Here is an 18,573-nt window from a genome sequence, read left to right on the forward strand (position 1 = left end):
CGTATGACCCTTCTTCAGAGCTAAAGAGGATTTTTGGATGTTTTTCCTTCCATTGACCCGATAGATCTGTAGACACCTGGTTGAAATCAGCAATAATGAGAACCACAGTCGGTAAGATTTGACTCTCCCTGGGGAAACCCCAGCGGATTTTGAAACCATCCATTTAACCACTCGGCCATGATGATTGACTAAGGGCCCACTGCTTTCCACTCAATAATCAATAACATCATTCACAGCTTCCGCTTCTCAGCTGCACCTCCTTCCAAACATTGGGATCCATTTTTCTCAGGTTTTGTTCCTGGATGTAATATTTAGTTGCGTTGTGCCCTAATCAGAGATAGGAATGATCATAACCATGGAGGAAAACAAGGATGAGAATGTGAAAATATAGGTGCTTCTTAAATGGGTGCCTTCAAATCATTTCTATAGTTTGTGAATGGCTGTGGACCAAAGGCTGTGGGCCAAGCACTTATCCTTGCCGTACCCCACAAGTAACAGCCTGTCATCCTGAGAATGAGACATTTATTCCAACTCTGTTCCCTGTCTGTTCACCAATTGTCAACCTATAACAGTATATTATCCCAATCCCATGTGCTCGAATTCTGTTCACTGACATCCTGTGCTTTGTTCACTAACCTTCTCTTTCTGCCTCTCCCACTCCCCTCTCTCTTTTTCTCTCTCTCTCTGTCACATTGAATTCTCCAGCCCAGCGAGTTGTGGATGCTCCATCATTGAATATATTTCAGGCTGAGATGAAGAGATTTTTGGTCTCTCAGGGAGGCGAGGGATATGGGGAGTGGGCGGGAAAGTGGAGTTGAAGCCCAAGATCAGCCACAATCGTGTTGAATGGTGGAGCAGACTCGACAGGGAGTTAGGTCTTCTCTTGTTCCTGTTTCTTATGTTCTTATAGAGGCCAGAGTCTTGTGTAGGCCCAGACCGGGTGGCAGGTTCCCTTCCCTGAAGGAAATTAGTGAACCAGTTGGGTTTTTACAACGATTCAGCAGTTTTCATGGTCACTTTTTCCTTGTGCCAGCCCCACAAATTCCCAGATTCATTCAGCTCAATTTCACAACCTGCCTTTGTGTTTTTGTGGGTTCTCTCTCACTCCCTTTTTTCTGTTTTAAATCAATTTCACAGGGGATTAGAAGGGGAGGATTTGCAGTCAGGAAACTCAATCCAAACATCACATCGGGATCTGACGGAGTCGCCCCATTTATCAAAACCTGAATATCATTGGATTTTGAACATGGAAGGAAAAAGCACCGTTCACAGTGGGGAGAAACCGTACACGTGTTCAGTGTGTGGACGAGGCTTCAGCCGATCATCTGGCCTGTCAAGACACAAGCACAGTCACACTGTGGAGAGTCCGTGGAAATGTGGGGAGTGTGGGAAGGGATTCAGAACCCCATCTGAGCTGGAAACTCATCGGCGCAGTCACACTGGGGAGAGACCGTTCACCTGCTCTGAGTGTGGGAAGGGATTCACTCATTCATCCAAACTCCTGAAACACCAGCGAGTTCACACTGGGGAGAGACCTTTTAAATGCACAGACTGTGGAACGTGCTATAAAAACTCCTGGGATCTGTTGTCCCATCAACATGTTCACATTGACGAGAGACCATTCAGCTGCTCTCAGTGTGGAACTGGGTTCAGGTGGTCATCTCAACTCACTGCACACCAGCGCACTCACACTGGGGAGAGGCCGTTCACCTGCCCTCAGTGTGGGGTGAGATTCACTGATTCCTCCACCCTGCTGACACACCAGCAAGTTCATGAGTAACGACAGTGGTGGGATTTTTCTGTTAAACACATCCAGGACTGAACTGTGTGCATAGAGGTCTGATTCTGCTGATGTTAATAAACCCCAGCCCAGATATGGGCCTTAATATTCTGGCTAAAAGTCAAATAAATCAGCTTTGATTAGCTTCAGCCCATCATCTGGCCTGTTGAGACACAAGTGCAGTCACTCTGGGGAGAAACTGTTGAAATATAGGGAGTGGGGGAAAGGATTCAATTACCCATCACAGCTGGAAATTCATCAACACAGTCACACTGGGATGAGGCTATTCACCTGCATCCAGTGTGGGAAGTGCTATAAAGGTTTTGGGGAAATTATGTCCCATCAAGATTCTCACACTGAAGAGAGACCTTTTAAATGTCCAGACTGTGGGAAGTGTTATAAATGTTCAGGGGACTGAGGCACCATCAACGTGTTCACACTCGGAGAGACCGTTCAATTGCTCTGAGTGTGGGAAGGGATTCACTCAATCATCCCCCCTGCTGAGACACCAGCGAGTTCACTCTGGGGAGAGACTGTTCATCTGCTCCGTGTGTGGAAAAGGATTCACTACCTCATCCCACCTGCTGAGACTCCAGCGAGTTCACAAGTCACTGCAGTGAGTGGGTTTTGCTGTTAATCACATCCAGGACTGAACCATGTTCACTGGGGCCTGTTTCTGCTGATGTTAATAAACTCCAGCCCAGTTATAGGGGTTAGTGTGCTGGATAAAAGTTAAATAAATCAGTTTCATGTGAAATACTGTGTGTCAAATCTTTTTGATATCTCTTAGACAAGTTAGTTCCTTTTGAAGGACTCTCCCTGTCCCTTGTCTCCTCCATCCTCACCTCCAACAACAAGTGTGAGAAGCTCATGGAGCTTCTTTGTCACTAAGGTTGGGACAATCCGATCAGCTGCCTCTGCTGCTTCCATCCCTTCCACTAGCCCACTGGGACAAACTGTCTGTAAAGATCCCCCTTGTCCGAGCCCGGAATCCACATCTTTCTCCAGTTTCTCTCACATCTCCCCTCATGTCCTCTCAGTGCTCATCTTGTCTACGAGACCCAACTTTATTGACCCTATTCACACTAAACTGATCGCCCAACTTCATGTTCACTGGTATTGTTAATGGTTCTCTCTCTCTTTTGGTACTGTCCCTCTCACCTTTAAATCCACCATCATCAACCATCCTAATAAAAACAATTTTGACCCCACTCTCTTTGCAAACTACCGCCCCATCTCCAACCTCCCCTTCCTCTCCAAAGTCCTTGTACTTGGTGTTCCCCAAGGATCTATCCTTGGCCTCTCCTATTTCTCATCTACATGCTGCCACTCGGTGACATCATCCAAAAGCACATCATTTTTCACATGTACACTGACAACACCCAGTTGCATGTATAATCAGTGTCATATTAATAATCAGGATCTAATTGCATTAATAATCAGTGCCTGATTACATTAATAGTCAGTGTCCTATTACATTATTAATCAGTGACCTATTACATAAGTAATCAGCATCATATTACACTACTAATCAGAGTCCTATTACATTAATAATCAGAGTCCTTTTACATTAATAATCAGGATCTAATTATATTAATAACATGGTTCCAACTGAATTAATAATCAGGCTGCTAATACATTAATAATCAGAATTATTTCAATGAACTATCAGATTCCTATCGAATCAATAATCAGGGTCCAGTTACATTATAGTTATTTGCCAATTGTGTCAATAATCATGATCCGATAAGAGTAATAATCAGGATGCTATTATATTGATAATCGGAGTCCACGTACATTAATAACCTGCTAATAATCACCCCCCACCCAACCCAACCCACTCAACAACTCTCACGCCCCTCAACAAATTTCACTGTGGGGGTCACATGAAGCTGAATCATTAAAATGGGGCCACACCAGGAGAAACTTTGAGAAGCACTGATTTAATCCAACCCCTTTCTGGACTTTAAATGCACATATCTCATTACTTATCTCATCATTCAATGTCTCATCTCCCTGACAGAAGTTATTATTATTCATGTTTATCAGGTCTCATTTTTCCAGTGTTGGCATCTGTTTCATTTCATTCTTCACCCTGAACCTGTCAGAGATTCTGCCATCAATCTGTACAGTACACGGCCTGTTGTCATGAAAGGAGTGGATGATACTGAGCAGCTTTGGTGGACAGTCAAGTTTCTCCAATATCTTCTACAGTCCTGCCCTGCTGATGGAGTCGAAGTCTTTAATGAAATCTAGGAAAGTAAGGTTAAGAGGTTTATCCTGTTCCCTACACTTCTCTTGTAGTTGGTGTATGGAGAAGATCATGTCCACTGTCGGTTTGCACTGTGCTTCTGGATACACTCAGTCTGCAAGTAGATGGAGTCTTTTAAGCCTGACCCTAGTGAAGGTCATCCCTGTGATGCTGAGGAGTGAGATGTCCCTGTAGTTGTTGCAATCTCCTCTGTCACATTTCTTTTTGTACATTATGATAATTCTTGCATTACTCGTGTTCTCTGGAATGGATCCTACCTCCCAACAGAGAAGGAGGAGGTCATGAAGGCGCGGCAGTAGATGGGATTTCCTGGGCTTGAGCAGTTCAGTTGGAATTCACAGAATCACACAGTGAAGAGGCCCTTCGGCCCATCAAGTCTGCAGTGACACGTGAGAAACGCCTGACCTACCTACCTAATCCCATTTACCAGCACTTGGCCCAATTCCATCCTTGCTGAGTGCTTTTCTGTTTGCTGAACAATCAATGGCCTTTTTGAGCTCAAGTGATGAGGGCTCCTCGTCCAACTCAACCATGACTGGAAGATGCAGTCAGCATCTTCAGAGTGTCAATGGAGACTGGGAGTTGCCGGTCCCATGGGAGAACAGCTCACAGTCATCTTCAACCCAGTGGGACATCTGTTCACTTCTGCCGGTGAGAACTTCACCATCTGCTGATTTCAGGGGGGCAACTTTGGTGATGGTCGGACCAAGCGCCCTCCTGATCCCATCATATACAGCACGCAGATTTCCATTGTCACAGGCAGTTTGGATTTCATGACGTGGGCTGATCCAATGTTTATTTACACAGTATCTCCCTGTTTTACACAACTGTCTTGGCTACTTTCAAGTTACACAGTGCTCTAGCTGTTGGGTTTATGTCGTAATCGGGTAGGCTTTGCTTTTTGTTTCAATGACAGATTCATCTCTGCTGAGTAGGTCTCAAGCCAGTCTTTGTTGTGGGTTCCACCTTTCCCAAATGTTGCTGCTGCTGTGTCAGAAATGATTGAACTCAGCAACTTCCAAGATTCAGCAATATCAATGTTGTTTGATGAAGCTTTTGTTGATGTGACTGTAAAATATTTCACTATGTTGTTTATGTCCTGTGATAATTTAACTTCTTAATGGAGGTGTCACTGTGAAGAATGTACAAGTCAGGAAGAATTGTTAGCAAGGGTTCATCAGCACTTTCTAATTGGAGGCGTTAATCAGGGGAACCTCTCAGAAACGGAATCGTAGATTTTGCACCAAACATTGATTTCGGATTGAAGTGAAAATTCATAATTTTATTGTAATCTTTTTCCTGTTGAGAGTTCTTGAGTTAAGAGAAAGATCACAGATGGTGCTTTTAAAAGGGGAAACTGCAGACCTGAAAATCAGCGACAGATCCAGAATATTAAACTCCAGCCAATCATAGGATTTATTAACATTAGCAGAAACAAACATAATATTGTCAGACCATCAATCCTGGACATGATTAACAGCAGAATCCAATCCCTGCAGTCACTTTTAAATTCGCTTTGTGAGCAAATATCGTGACTGAGTGAATTCCTTCCCACACCCAAAGTATGTGATCGGTCTCTTCCCAGTGTGAACTCGTTGGTGTGCACTGAGGACAGAAGAAGGCTGGAACCTCTTTCCACTGGAAGTGCATCTGAATGGCTTCCCCTCAATGTGACCTCGTTGGTGTCTCAGCAGACTGGATGACTGAGTGAATCCCTTCCCACACACAGAGCAGGTGAATGGTCTCTCTTCAGTGTGAATTCGCTGGTGTATCATGAGGCTGGATGACTGAGTGAATCCCTTCCCACACATGGAACAGGTGAATGGCTTCTCCCCTGTGTGAATGCGTTGATGGTTTCTCAACAGGGATGGATAATTGAATCCCTTCCCACAGTCCCCACATTTCCACAGTTTCTTCATGGTGCCAGTGTCCTTTAGTTTCTCCAGTTTGGACAATCAATTAAAGCCTTGTCCACACACAAAACACATGCACGGTTTCTCCCTGCTGTTAATGATGTGATGTTTCTTCAGGCTGTGTAACTGGTTAAAGCGTTTTCCACAGTCAATTCGCTCCAATGTGCGTGTGTGTCTTGTTGCCTTTCCAGTCACACTGATGTTTGAAATATTTTCCCTCCGACACAATAGACAAACAGTTTTCCTTACACATTCAAAGGCTGATTCAGGTCCTGATGAATCGAGTGACTCTGTCAGATGTGGATGTCATGTTTGGCTTGAGTTTCCCGTCTGTAAATCCTCCCCTTCAAATTACCCTGTAAAATGTGTTTACAAAAGTCGTCACAGGCTATAAATTCTGAACAAACAATTCTAATTTCCATCCAACATTTCTCCTCCTTTGCTCCCCCAAAGCTGTAAACCCCTGTCCCACACACTTGCTTCTCCTGTGCTGAGATCCAAACACATCACATCATCTCAACCATTTATTTCCTCTACTCCGAGATTGTTCCCTCTCTCTACTGTAGCTGGGTTCAGTTCTCCAGCCCCTGTGTGAAGAGTGAGAATAAAATCAAATAATCAATAATTTCTCTGATGAAGAGTCACACGGACTCAAAACATTAACTTTGTCTTTCTCTCCACAGATGCTGTCAGACCTGCTGAGTTTTTCCAGCATTTTTGTTTTTGTGTCAGGTTTCCAGCATCCGCAGTATTTTGCCTGAATCAATCATTTCTCCCCTGGTCAGTGGGACCATGAAGCCCCGCCCACTCTCTGTTGCGTCACCAAGATGGCCGCACATTCTCCCTGATCCCAGCTGGAACAAGATGGTGGCTGTTAACCTGGGCCTGGGTAAAAGCCTTGGAGCTGCAGGATTTTATTGGGGTTTGTGGGTGTTAATGAACCCTCCTCCCCCACCCCCGCCGGTTCCTCTGGAACAAATCGCGGGCCTGGAAGGATTGACCTGAGTTGACCAATCAAGTTTCAGGTTTTTAAAGATCATTCATTGCCCTTTTTCCATGTTGCTGTTAATTAAAGATACCGAGATTGATTTCCCCTCACTCTGCATCCATTTGTGATATTTAGACAAACAAACTCTCACCCTTCTGCACATTCATTGTTTAAAAGGGCATCTGTTCTGTTAGTTGTGAAGTACACTGTGCACTGGGGGTGATGTCTGTCGGCTGAAGCCTTTACAATTCTCATTCTTCTCTTCAATTCTCTCCATTACCTCGCCCAGCCCTGTCTCCATGAACTTCTGCTAGTCTCCAACCCTCTTAAAAACGAGGGACTGTTTCCAGTGCCAGAGGGATTGGTAAGGAGGCAGCTCAAGCTTGAGGTAATTGACAAAATAAGAAGATATGACATGAGATATATCATTCTGCATTGATTTCTTATGGTCTGCAATGCAACACCTGAAACGGTGGTGGAATTAAATTTCAAAACTGATAAATTCTTCAATTGGAAAATGTTGCACACCTCGGGGGAAAGGGCAGGAATGATGGGCTGAATGGCCTCCTTAAGAGCTGTATCAATCTCTGATTTTAAAAACTCACCATTCCTCTAATTCTGGTTTCTTACTCACCAAAATCCTGCTCACTGATGTTCAGTTTGGGATCCAGCAGGGCCAAACAGCTCCAGATTTCATTGCAGCCTTGGTCCAGACATGGACCAAAGAGCTGAATTCTGAATTCCCCAGTAAAATTGTACTCAATGGGAATCAGGATGGGAAACTCTGGAGTGATACCTTGCTCAAAGGAAGATGGTTGTGGTTGTTGGAGGTAAATCATTTCAGTCCCAGGACATCACTGCAGGAGTTCCTCAGGGTAGTGTCCTCAGCCCAACCATCTTCAGCTGCTTCATCAATCTCCGTTCTTCCATCATAAGTCAGACTCTGAAATATATCGGCATTCCTTCAGTCACTGAATCAACATCCTGGAATTCCTTTCCTTGCAGCCACTTCTGAACTCCCTGATATCTCAGCAGGTGGGAAAGTTGAGTGAATCCCTTCCCACACTCGGAGCAGGTGAATGGCCTCTCCCCAGTGTGAACCTGTGGACTACAGCAACTCAAGAAAGTGTCTCGCCACGACCTTCTCAAGTGCAATTAGAGATGGGACAACAAATACTGGCCTCGCCAGTCACACCCGCATCCCATGACAAAATTATAAAAAGGAAAACTAGAATTATCTGCTCTGAATTTATATCCTTTACTGGATTTAGTAAACTCCTTTTATAGGATATTTGAAAGGGAAGATTTGCAGATGGAAATTCAAACCAGACATCTTGTCAAAATCTTTACCGGGACAGTGTAGCAGGCCGAGGACAGCAACGTAAGCATGAGAGCAAGCCTTCTGCCTCAGTCAGCTACAATGTTCCAGTGAAGCTAAATGCAAACTGGAGGAAAGGGAGCATATCTTTCGATCAGGCATTTCAGTGTTCTGGGCTTAACATTGAGTTCAACAATTTCAGACCATGAACCCTGTCCTCCATGCTGAATTTGTTTCCACCCACCTCCTCCTCCCAAGTGCCAGTCTGTACCTTGTTCTCATGTTTTTCTTTCAGAAAATGCTGACCCTTGTTCTGCTATTAACACATTCTGCTGACTTGCTTTCAGAAATGATTGATCTACATGCTGCTATTAACACCTGCGTTAGTCTTTAATAGTATCATTATCACTCCCTTTGTGTTCTGTCCAGGACATCTTTGTCATTTACTCACTCCTGACCTCCAACCAATCCCTGACCTTCTGTTTTGCTCCAGTAACCCACCCCCATCCCTCCCGCCACCTGCATTTTCAGCAGCATAAATTCCATCACATTTTGACCTCTTTGGATCTGAAGACCATCATATGAACATATAAAGAATTAGCAGCAGGAATAGGCCAATCGGCCCCTCGAGCCTGCTACGCCATTCATTGAGATCATGGCTGATCTGATTGTAATCTCAGCCCCACAGTCCTGCCTACATCCAATAACCTTTCACACCCTTGTTAATCAAGAATCTATCTACCTCGGCCTTAAAAATATTCAGACTCTGCTTCAAACACCTTTTGAGGAAGAGTTCCAAAGACTCATGACCCTCTGAGAGAAAAAGAAAATTCTCCTCATCTGTCTTACATGAGCGACCCCTCATTTTTAAACAGTGATTCTTCCACAAGAGGAAGCATTCTCTCCATATCCACCCCGTCAAGAACGCTCAAAACGTTAACTCTGTTAGTGCTACCAGACCTGCTGAGTTTTTCCAGCATTTTCTGTTTTTATTTAGATTTCCAGCATGTGCAGTATTTTGCTTTTATTTCAGGTATGAGAGGAGATAGAGGAGAAAATAAAGAAAGTTGTCAGTTCATGACTCGGACAACGGACAACTTTAGAGATAGTTTGGCTCAGTGGGCGAGTGGGAGGGAAGCAGCAGAGGCAGCTGATCGGATTGTCTCAATCTTAGTGACAAAGAAGCTCCATGAGCTCCTCACACTTCTTGTTGGAGGTGAGGATGGAGGAGACAGTGCAGAGGGAGAGTCCTCTAAAAGGAACTAATTTGTGTTTGAGACTAAAAAGATTCAACACACTGTACTTCACACAAAGCTGATTTATTTTACTTTATCCAGAGTATTGACATCTATAACTGGGCTGGAGTTTATTAACATTAGCAGAAATAGACCCGAATGAACATGGTTCAGTCCTGGATATGATTGACTGCAAAATACAATCACTGCAGTTTCTTGTGAACTCGCTGATGTCTCAGCAAGTGGGATGAAAGAGTGAATCCCTTCCCACACGTGGAGCATGTGAATGGCCTCTCCCCAGTGTGAACCCGCTGATGTCTCAGCAAGTGGGATGAAAGAGCGAATCCCTTCCCACACTGGGAGCAGGTGAATGGCCTCTCCCCGGTGTGAACTCCCTCGTGTCTCAGTAGGTGAGATAACCGAGTGAATCCATTCCCACACTTTGAACAGGTGAATGGCCTCTCACCGGTGTGAATTCGCTGGTGTCTCAGCAGGGTGGATGACTGATTGAATCCCTGACCACAATTGGAACAGGTGAACGGCCTCTCCCCAGTGTGACCTCGCCGGTGCCTCAACAGGCTGGATGACTGAGTGAATCCCTTCCCACACTCTGAGCAGGTGAATGGTCTCTCTCCAGTGTGACTGCGCCGATGAATTTCCAGCTCAAATGGGGAAAAGAATCCCTTCCCACAGTCCCCGCATTTACAGGGTTTCTCCCCAGTGTGACTGCGCTTGTGTCTTGACAGGCCAGATGATTGATTGAAGCCTTGTCCACACACAGAACACGTATACGGTTTCTCCACATGGTGAATGGTGCTTTTTCCTTCCATGTTCAAAATCCGATGATATTCAGGTTACGATAGATATTCCAAATCTGTTAGGTCTTGATGTGCTGTTTCAAGTTCATAACTGCACATTTTCCCCTCCAAACACCCTGTGAAATTGACTTAAAACAGAAAAAAGGGAGTGAGAGAGAACCCACAAAAACACAAAGGCAGGTTGTGAAATTGAGCTGAATGAATCTGGTAATTTGTGGGGCCGGCACTAGGAAAGAGTGACAATGAAAACTGCTGGATTGTCGTAAAAACCCAACTGGTTCACTAATGACTTTCAGGGAAGGGAACTTGCCACCCGGTCTGGGCACACTCAGGACACTGGCCTCTATGGGAGGAGAGGGGGGCGAGAGGGTGTTTAAACCCAACCTTTGACAAAGCCATCCAAACCCTCTGTGTCCACCCACGAGAAGGTTGAGGGTTGTATGTGCAGGTGAACAGCAACTACTCCAAGTTCCCCTCCAAGTCACACACAGTCCCGACTTGTCTGACATCCAGTACTGGATTAACAGAAATTTCCTCCATTTAAATATTGGGAAGACTGAAGTCATTGTCTTCAGTCCCCACTACAAACTCCAATCCCCAGTCACCGACTCCATCCCTCTCCCTGACAACTGTCTGAGACTGAATCAGGCTGTTCACAACCATGGTGAAATATTTCACCCCAAGATGAGCTTCCAAACACATATCTGCATCATCACCAAGACCGCCTATTTCCACCTCAGTAACATCGCCCGACTCCAGCCCAGTCTCAGCTCATCTGTTGCTGAAACTCTCACCCATTCCTTTGTTACCTCTAGACTTAACTGTCCTAATGCACCCCTAGCTGGCCTCCCACATTCAACCTCCCTGTAATCTTGAGGTCATCTAAAACTCTGCTGCCCGTGTGCTTACTCGCACCAAGTCTTGTTCACCCATCACCCCTGAGCTCGCTGACCTACAAAGGCTCAGGGTTAAGAAACAACACAATTTTCAAGTTCCCGCCCTTATTTCCTATTCCTCCATGGCCCCTCCCGATCTCTGTAATCTCCTTCGGCCTCACAACCCTCCGAGATATCCGCACTCCTCTATTCCTGGCTTTCTGAGCATTCCTGATTTTAACTGTTCTAACTTTGTTGGCTGCACCTTCAGCTCCAGGTCCATGAGCTGTGGAATTTGCTCCTTGAACATCTCCTCTCTACCTTTCTTTCCTCCTTTAATATATTCCTTAAAACTAACCCCGCTGGCCAATCTTTGCTCCTTATGTGGCTCAGTGTAAATGTTGCATTTGAACATTTCTGTGAGACGTCTTGGATCATTCTATTATTCAAAAGGAGCAACATAAGTACAAATTGTAGTTGTTGATTTGGGCATATATCACTGTTCCTTCATCATCTGCAGCTAGAAAGATGTCCGAAGCACTGGAGTCAGAGAAAAATCTCCCAGTTGAGGAAATACCCGGGGAGGGGGGTGATGTCACCGTGTAATTGTCCATGTGTGATGATGTCACCACGTAATTGTCGATGTGTGATGATGTCACAGACACAGACACAGAACATCTGGGTCTATGCAAACCAGTGATCACCACAAATTATGAAGGATGCGAGAGTCCTTGAGCGGGGACAGAGGAGATTTAACAGAATGGATCGAGGGATTGGGGATTTTAGTTGCAAGGTTAGGCTGGAGAAACTGGCGTTGTTCTCCTTGGAGCAAAGTAGATTGAGGGGAGAGTTGATAGAGGTGTACAAGATTATGAGTGGTTTACATCAGGTAGTCAAAGAAAAGCTGTTCCCATTCGGTGATCGTAAAAGGATTATAGACACAGATTTAAGATTTGGGGCAATATCTACAGGGGGGATGTGAGGAAGACATTTCACACAATGAGTGGTAATGATCTGGAACTCAATGCTTACACTCCAAGTCTGATAATATCCAGGACCTGATGAATCGAGTGATTCTGTCAGACTTTGATGTGATGTTTCATTTGAGTTTCCTGTCTGAGAATCCCCTTCCATTACCCTGTAAAAAAGGAGTTATAAAAGTCATCACTGTCAGTCCAGGGTAGAAATTCAGAACAGACACGCATTTCTCCTGCTTTGAATTTGCTGTGTGTAAAACCTCCCCTTCTAACCCCCTGTAAAAGGAGTTTCCAAAATCCATCCCTGTAAGTCCAGGGTAGAAATTCACAACATTCTCTCCTCCTGCTACCTGGACCAGGATGACCGCGCATGCGCCATGCTGCACATTGCCTCCTATAAAGATGGCGGCCGTTACCCGGGCCTGGCGAAGGGAGAAATCCGGCCTTTTCGGCCCGTTCTCTGCAAACACAAGACCGGTACCTTGTTATTTAGGGTCTGTGGCCTGCGCTGTGTCTTTATGAAGCCTCCCTTCCCACTGCACTGGTTCCATTCCTCCTCACACACCCACTAACTCTGTTAGTTTGCTCCGCTGGACATTCTTTCACCCACTCTGAGCAGCTGCAGCCACAGACCAGCACTGCGCATGCTTATAAAACATCGTAATGCGCATGCTCCGAACACCTGCCGAAATGCGCATGCGCAAGGAGGATAGGGCATATTCTATCCCGCAGTGAAAGCTGGGTGAGCGCCCCGCCATTGAAAGAACAAATTGTAGAATATCTACCTCCTGTAATCGGAATACGATAGGTGCCATAGGGGCAAGAAATAAAATTGTTAAATCAATTGATGCAATGGCCATGTTGCTCTGGGCTCCACGACACTTCTCTCCTGGATGTTATGATCAGCAGAACAAATCCCTACAGTTATACCTGAACTCAGTGGAGTCTCAGCAGATGTGGTGAGCTAATGACTTCACCTCCCACTCCTATACATGGGACATTTAAACCGTATCTTGTCAGTAGCGATGCTGTGATTGTGGATCAAATCCTTTGAACTTTTAAAGTTGGGGTGTTAACATGTGGGCAAATTGAATAAAGCCCTTTGCACATGTGAAGTATCTGAATGGTCTCCCACCAGTGAGACTGTGTTGCTGTGTCAGTAAATGGGATGATAGAGCAAATCCCATTCCATTTCCAGCTGGTGAACAATCTGTTTACAGTGTCGGTTTACCTATATGTTTTCAGCTCAGACATGGACCTCGAAATCTACTGGTAATGGGCTCCACATTCTTAGCACTAGCAGGAGTAGGCCATTAGGCCCTTCAAGCCTGCTCTGCCATTTAATAAGATCATGGCTGATCTGATAGCAACCTAAAATCTGTATCCCGCCTACCCCCAAATAACCTATCACCCCCTTGCTTATAAAGAATATATCCACCTCTGCCTTAAAAATATTCAAAGACTTTGCTTCCACAGCCTTTTCAGGAAGAGAGTTCCAAAGTTTCACGACCCTGTGAGAAAAAAAATTGCTCATCTCTGTTTTAAATAGGTGACCCCTTATTTTTAAACAGCGATCCCGAGTTCTAGATTCTCCCACAAGAGGCAACTTCCTCTCCACAATGGCCCTGTCAAGTACTCTCAGGATCTTATATGTTTCACTAATCAGGTAAAGAAAAGCAAAGCACTGAAGATGCTGGTTATCTGAAATAAAAACAGAAAATGCTGGAATTCTCAGCAGAGCTGGTACCATCTGTGGAGAGAGAGACATCATTTTCATTTCAGGTCTGTAGCCTTTCGTCAGAACTGTACAGCATCTGAATTGTTAATTACGCCTCTCAATCCAAAGATGCTGCCAGATGTGGTCAGGGAACTCAAGAAGAAAAATAAAATCCCCTTTAAGGAATGGAATCAGAGGAGAATGAAGGGTGAACTGTCCGACTGACCAGGGACAGTCAAGGCACTTTTCCCTTTTTCAAGACGCTGGAACATTGACTCTGATGTTATCAGTGAAATTAACTGATCTGAGACTTTGAAAGGATTCTCGTTTTTGCACATCAGGAATTCAAACCCAATATTGGCCTCGGGACAATCAGAATACTTGGTAACAGACAAGATGCTGAAAGGCTCGAAGGGAGACAGCACTGGTTGTAGGAGAGCTGGTTCCCGGTGATATGGATGTGTCTGCAGTGGGTGGGATCAGACTGTTTCCATGTATCCACAATGAATGTCCCAACCTTTATTTTGGAAGATGAAAACTGATAGCGAATGATGATCATCTGGGTAGTGACAATCTGAAGATTAGTCTCATTGACAGCCTGGTTAGGATACCTTGTAGACCAAACTTGTATAAGTCTCTGTGGTGCAGTTGGTCAGTGTGTTTGCCTATTAACTGAAAGGTTTATTGATTCAAAACCATCCAAGGGTGAAGCTTTTAGTGTTTTACCTCCATCAGTATTCATTGTCACACAGTTCCGGGTTGTCATTGGGTACTTGGGCTGTAAAATAATCTCCCCAAAATGGTGCCAGATCTACTGTTATCTAGTGAGCTCCCACACAAACAGCTTTTTTTTAAATCAATTTTTCTGTCAAATATAGTGAGTAAAGATTTGGACCTACTTCTAACTCATTAGAAATCTATGAAAATATTGGATTGAAACAAACCCATCAATTATTATCTCTTCCTCAGCTCCACAGTGAGTGAGACAGGGAAAAGCAGCAAAGCAGCAATATTCTGGCCCACGCTCTCCAATCACTCGCTGCCAGCAGAAAGCGGCGACTGCAGCTTCAATCAGCGGGTTACTGCCCAGCCCTGGGATGCAAGATACTCCAACCCGGGCCAAACCTCCCAATACACTGAGCACAGGCTCAGAAAAAATGTAGGTAGATGATACCGCGGCCACTAAGCCTCCGAGCAGCATTTACAGAATACCCGAGTGAGTGAGTCACAATAAAAGTCACATAAACTTTCTAAATCTTTTCACTGTAAAATTCCTTCATTTTATTGAAAAGCTGACTGTTGTGAATCTGAAAATGAGCACCATGGGATTTGTGTTGCCGAGTGATTTGCTTTCCATTGTTTGTCCGGCTGGTTTGGAATTCAATTTGTGTTGGATACTGAAGTGAATCTCATTTAAAAATGAGGGCACAATGCAGATAAATATTAAACCCAGGAACAAAGCCTGAGGAAAATGGATCACAATGTTTGGAAGGAGGTGCAGCTAAGAAGTGGAAGATGTGAATGATGTTATTAATGACTGAGAGGAATGCATTGCAGCCTTGGGGCTTTTGTACATCGATTACCTTCGACACTTTGAAATTCAGAACAAGCTGAGGTATCAAGTAGAAAGCCACAGGTGTGCTGGGATATTGGAATTGTTTTGTTTACATGACTGGCTAGCTCAGCCAGCACAGCAGGACACTTTTAAGCACAGGATCGTGGGTTTGATCCCCATGTTGGGCACTGCAATATTTCTAAAATCTTGCTGATTTAAAAAAAACACCAACTAATCGCTGCAAGGCAGACATTCACCACTGAAAACAACTGACAGACATCAAATTCAAGGCACTTTCATGTCGCATCTCTTTCTGCTTCTGTCTCTGCCTCGCCTCCAGCTCCCTCTGCCCGTCCAGCTCCCAGGTCAATTAGCTGATTGATGCAGACACAGTCAGTTCATGGGAATGTAAGATTTGTAAGAATGTAAGGCTTGCAGACAACAGGCACCAGGATTTCATCTTCCTGATTCCCCCAGATACTGATTACAGGAATGTGCACAGTGCCGATTATCCACAGTCACATTCTCCTTCCAGTCTTGTGTACGTTGTTCAGCTTTGAAATTGTTCATATTTTCATACTGGATTTCAATGTGAAGAAAGCAGAGCTGTGATAAGCTTATATTGTTCGGCAGATGTACTGCAAGAAGGTACATAACAGGCTGATGGTAACAGTGCTCTTTGGACGCGGTGAGCTCCAGTGAAGGATTGACATCATTAATGTATCGTTCAATTAGTCTCGTGACAAATCTTGTGCTGGAAATGACAAGAAAACTCACTGAATTTGCTCCGTGTTTTGGTTTCAAAAGAGCCGAATACAAGGTAAGAAAGTACATCTCACTCAAGTGGGTTATAAAATGGCAGAATGACCCGTGCTGTTGGGAAACTTAAAATTATAGAAAGTTACAGCACAGAAAGAGGCCATTCGGCCGGGCGTGCTGCTTTCAAAGAGCAGTAGTGATTGGTTGGTCCATCAGGAGTGATATTTGTGCCAGTGCAAACAGGAGGCAGCAAAATGTATCCTTCTCTCACCCATATTTTGCCTCGCACTAACATCCCTATGGTCATAGCTTTGCAAACCGACTTCTCTTCTCTCCTTTCATTCCCTCACTCTGCCTCTGTGTTAGTTCTCGACTTGTTCCAAGTGTGATGTTTCCGCTCTGAGGCGAAACTTCAACTCTCATCCCATTGATTCTGGTCGAGCTGTTCAATATTTTCAATCAATCAGTAATTTACACTCGTTTTAACAATTTCACAAGACCAATAAAATTTCCTTCCTCAACCAGGAATCAAACCCAGGCCACGGGGAATCCTAACCATGAGGGAAACTGTCAAAGAGCATTTCGATTTGGCTTATCTACGCTGCTTTTGCCTATATATTTTTTTCATTTCAGATCTCTTTCATCACAAAACAGCTTGTTTAGGTTCAACACAAACGACTTCTTCAGCCAATGAAAACAACGGTTGCTGTGAGCTGGAAGATGAAGTTGACAGTGAGGTGAAATAGCCCCACAAGCTGCTCATGTGTAACTTTCAATTTCCAAAACCCTCCACTCTATTTGCTGTTGGTCCGATGAAAGCGCCTAATCTGAATAATTGGACATCAGGGAAACTACCGATAATGTTTGACATTTGACTTATGAGGGTTACTTTTGTCTTCTTTTTTTTTCATTCCCGATCTCTTTCACCAGACACAAGTTTCTCCGACCAAATGGTCTGTTTCGGTTGAACACAAGCGACTTCTTCACCAATGAGAAGATCCATTGCTGTTAGCTGGAACATGAAATTGATACTTTCCTCCTTTAAGACAGTTCTTAAAGCCTCCCCCTTTGACCGAGCTTTTAGTCATCTGACCGAATATGAGATTTCGTGTCATACTTTGTTATATAATAATCCTAGGGAACGCCTTGTGACGTTTCAACAGGTTAAAGGCGCTTTATAAATATAAGTTGTTGTTGTTGTTGTAGGATATACGTAGAAAGGGCCAATCTCCTGTTTTATCTTTTACGCTGATACTTTTTAAAAATTAATTCTCATGATGTGGGCTTTGCTGGCTGGGCCAGCATTTATTACCCATCCCTAGTTGCCCTTGGTGGTGGTGAGCAGCCTTCTTGAACCGCTGCAGTCCATGTAGTGCAGATACACCCACAGTGCTGTTAGGAAGGGAGTTCCAGGATTTTGACCCAGTGACAGTGAAGGAACGGTAATAGATTTCCAAGTCAGGGTGGTGAGTGACTTGGAGGGCAACTTCCAGGTGGTGGTGTTCCCATCTATCTGCTGCCCTTGTCCTTCTAGATGGTAGTGGTTGTGGCTTTGGAAGGTGCTGTTGAAGGAGCCTTGGTGAATTCCTGAAGTGCATCTTGTAGATGGCACACATTGTGTGTCGGTGGTGGAGGGAGTGAATGTTTGTGGATGTGGTGTCAATCAAGTGGGCTGCTTTTTCCTGGACGGTGTCAAGCTTCTTGAGTGCTGTGGGAGCTGCACTCATCCAGGCAAGCGTGGAGTATTCCACCACACTCCTGACTTGTGCCTTGTAGATGGTGGACAGGCTTTGGGGAGTCAGGAGATGAGTTACTGGTCATAGGATTTGTAGCCTCTGACCTGCTGTTGTAGCCACAGTATTTATATGGCTAGTCCAGTTCAGTTTCTGGTCAAAGGTAACCCCCATGATGTTGATAGTGGGGGATTCAGCGATGGTAGTGCCATTGAACATCAATGGGCGATGGTTGGGTTCTCTCTTGTTTGAGATGGTCATTGTCTGACAATTATGTGGTGTAAATGTTGCTTGCCGCTTGTCAGCCCATGCCTGGATATTGTTCAGGTCTTGCTGCATTTGGACATGGACTGCTTCAGTATCTGAGGAGTCACGAATGGTGCTGAACATTGTGCAATCATCAGCGAACATCCCCGCTTCTTACCTTATGATGGAAGGAATGTCATTGGTGAAGCAGCTGAAGATGTTTGGGCCTAGGACACTACCCTGAGGAACTCCTGCAGTGATGTCCTGGAGCTGAGGTGACTGACCTCCAACAACCACAACCATCTCCCTTTGTGCTAGGTATGACTCCAACCAGCAGAGAATTTTCCCTCTGATTCCCATTTACTCCAGTTTTGCTAGGGCTCCTTG

At 44.7% G+C, this 18,573-nt stretch overlaps 4 protein-coding genes across 5 annotated transcripts in view; 2 read left to right on the forward strand and 2 right to left on the reverse strand.

Annotated features, from left to right (window-relative positions):
- LOC144697531 (uncharacterized) overlaps window positions 1–2,512 on the forward strand; it is a 161,592-nt gene extending 159,080 nt beyond the window's left edge. Inside the window, exon 2 of the mRNA XM_078569571.1 lies at window positions 1,138–2,512. Within this exon, the coding sequence (XP_078425697.1) occupies window positions 1,247–1,780 (534 nt within the window). The 5' untranslated portion in view covers window positions 1,138–1,246 and the 3' untranslated portion in view covers window positions 1,781–2,512. The remainder of the gene's footprint in view (window positions 1–1,137) is intronic.
- Window positions 1–18,573, reverse strand: part of LOC144697464 (uncharacterized) — a 98,073-nt gene that overhangs the window by 64,166 nt on the left and 15,334 nt on the right. The window contains exons 2-3 of one of the 2 annotated variants that reach the window (XM_078569435.1): window positions 9,927–10,076; window positions 6,503–6,520 (exon numbers count right to left, since the gene is read on the reverse strand). In XM_078569435.1, the coding sequence (XP_078425561.1) occupies window positions 6,503–6,520; window positions 9,927–10,076 (168 nt within the window). Of the gene's footprint in view, window positions 1–6,502; window positions 6,521–9,593; window positions 10,149–18,573 lie in introns of those variants that run through there. The other variant, XM_078569436.1, reaches the window with a different exon arrangement.
- The window catches only part of LOC144697486 (uncharacterized), a 352,987-nt gene that overhangs the window by 17,996 nt on the left and 316,418 nt on the right, over window positions 1–18,573 (forward strand). The window lies entirely within an intron of this gene.
- Window positions 5,558–7,184, reverse strand: LOC144698489 (uncharacterized). Its single transcript, XM_078570431.1, has 2 exons — window positions 7,105–7,184; window positions 5,558–6,321 (listed from the first exon to the last, which is right to left on the reverse strand). The coding sequence occupies exon 2, from the start codon at window positions 5,969–5,971 to the stop codon at window positions 5,558–5,560; it is 414 nt and encodes a 137-aa protein (XP_078426557.1). The 5' UTR covers window positions 5,972–6,321; window positions 7,105–7,184.

The sequence above is a fragment of the Cetorhinus maximus genome, chromosome 23 (assembly GCF_964194155.1).
Source record: "Cetorhinus maximus chromosome 23, sCetMax3.hap1.1, whole genome shotgun sequence".
Taxonomy (NCBI): domain Eukaryota; kingdom Metazoa; phylum Chordata; class Chondrichthyes; order Lamniformes; family Cetorhinidae; genus Cetorhinus; species Cetorhinus maximus.

Coding starts and splice junctions, on each gene's coding strand:
- LOC144698489 (XM_078570431.1), bottom strand. CDS start 5,971: ATGAAGAAACTGTGGAAATGTGGGGACTGTGGGAAGGGATTCAATTAT.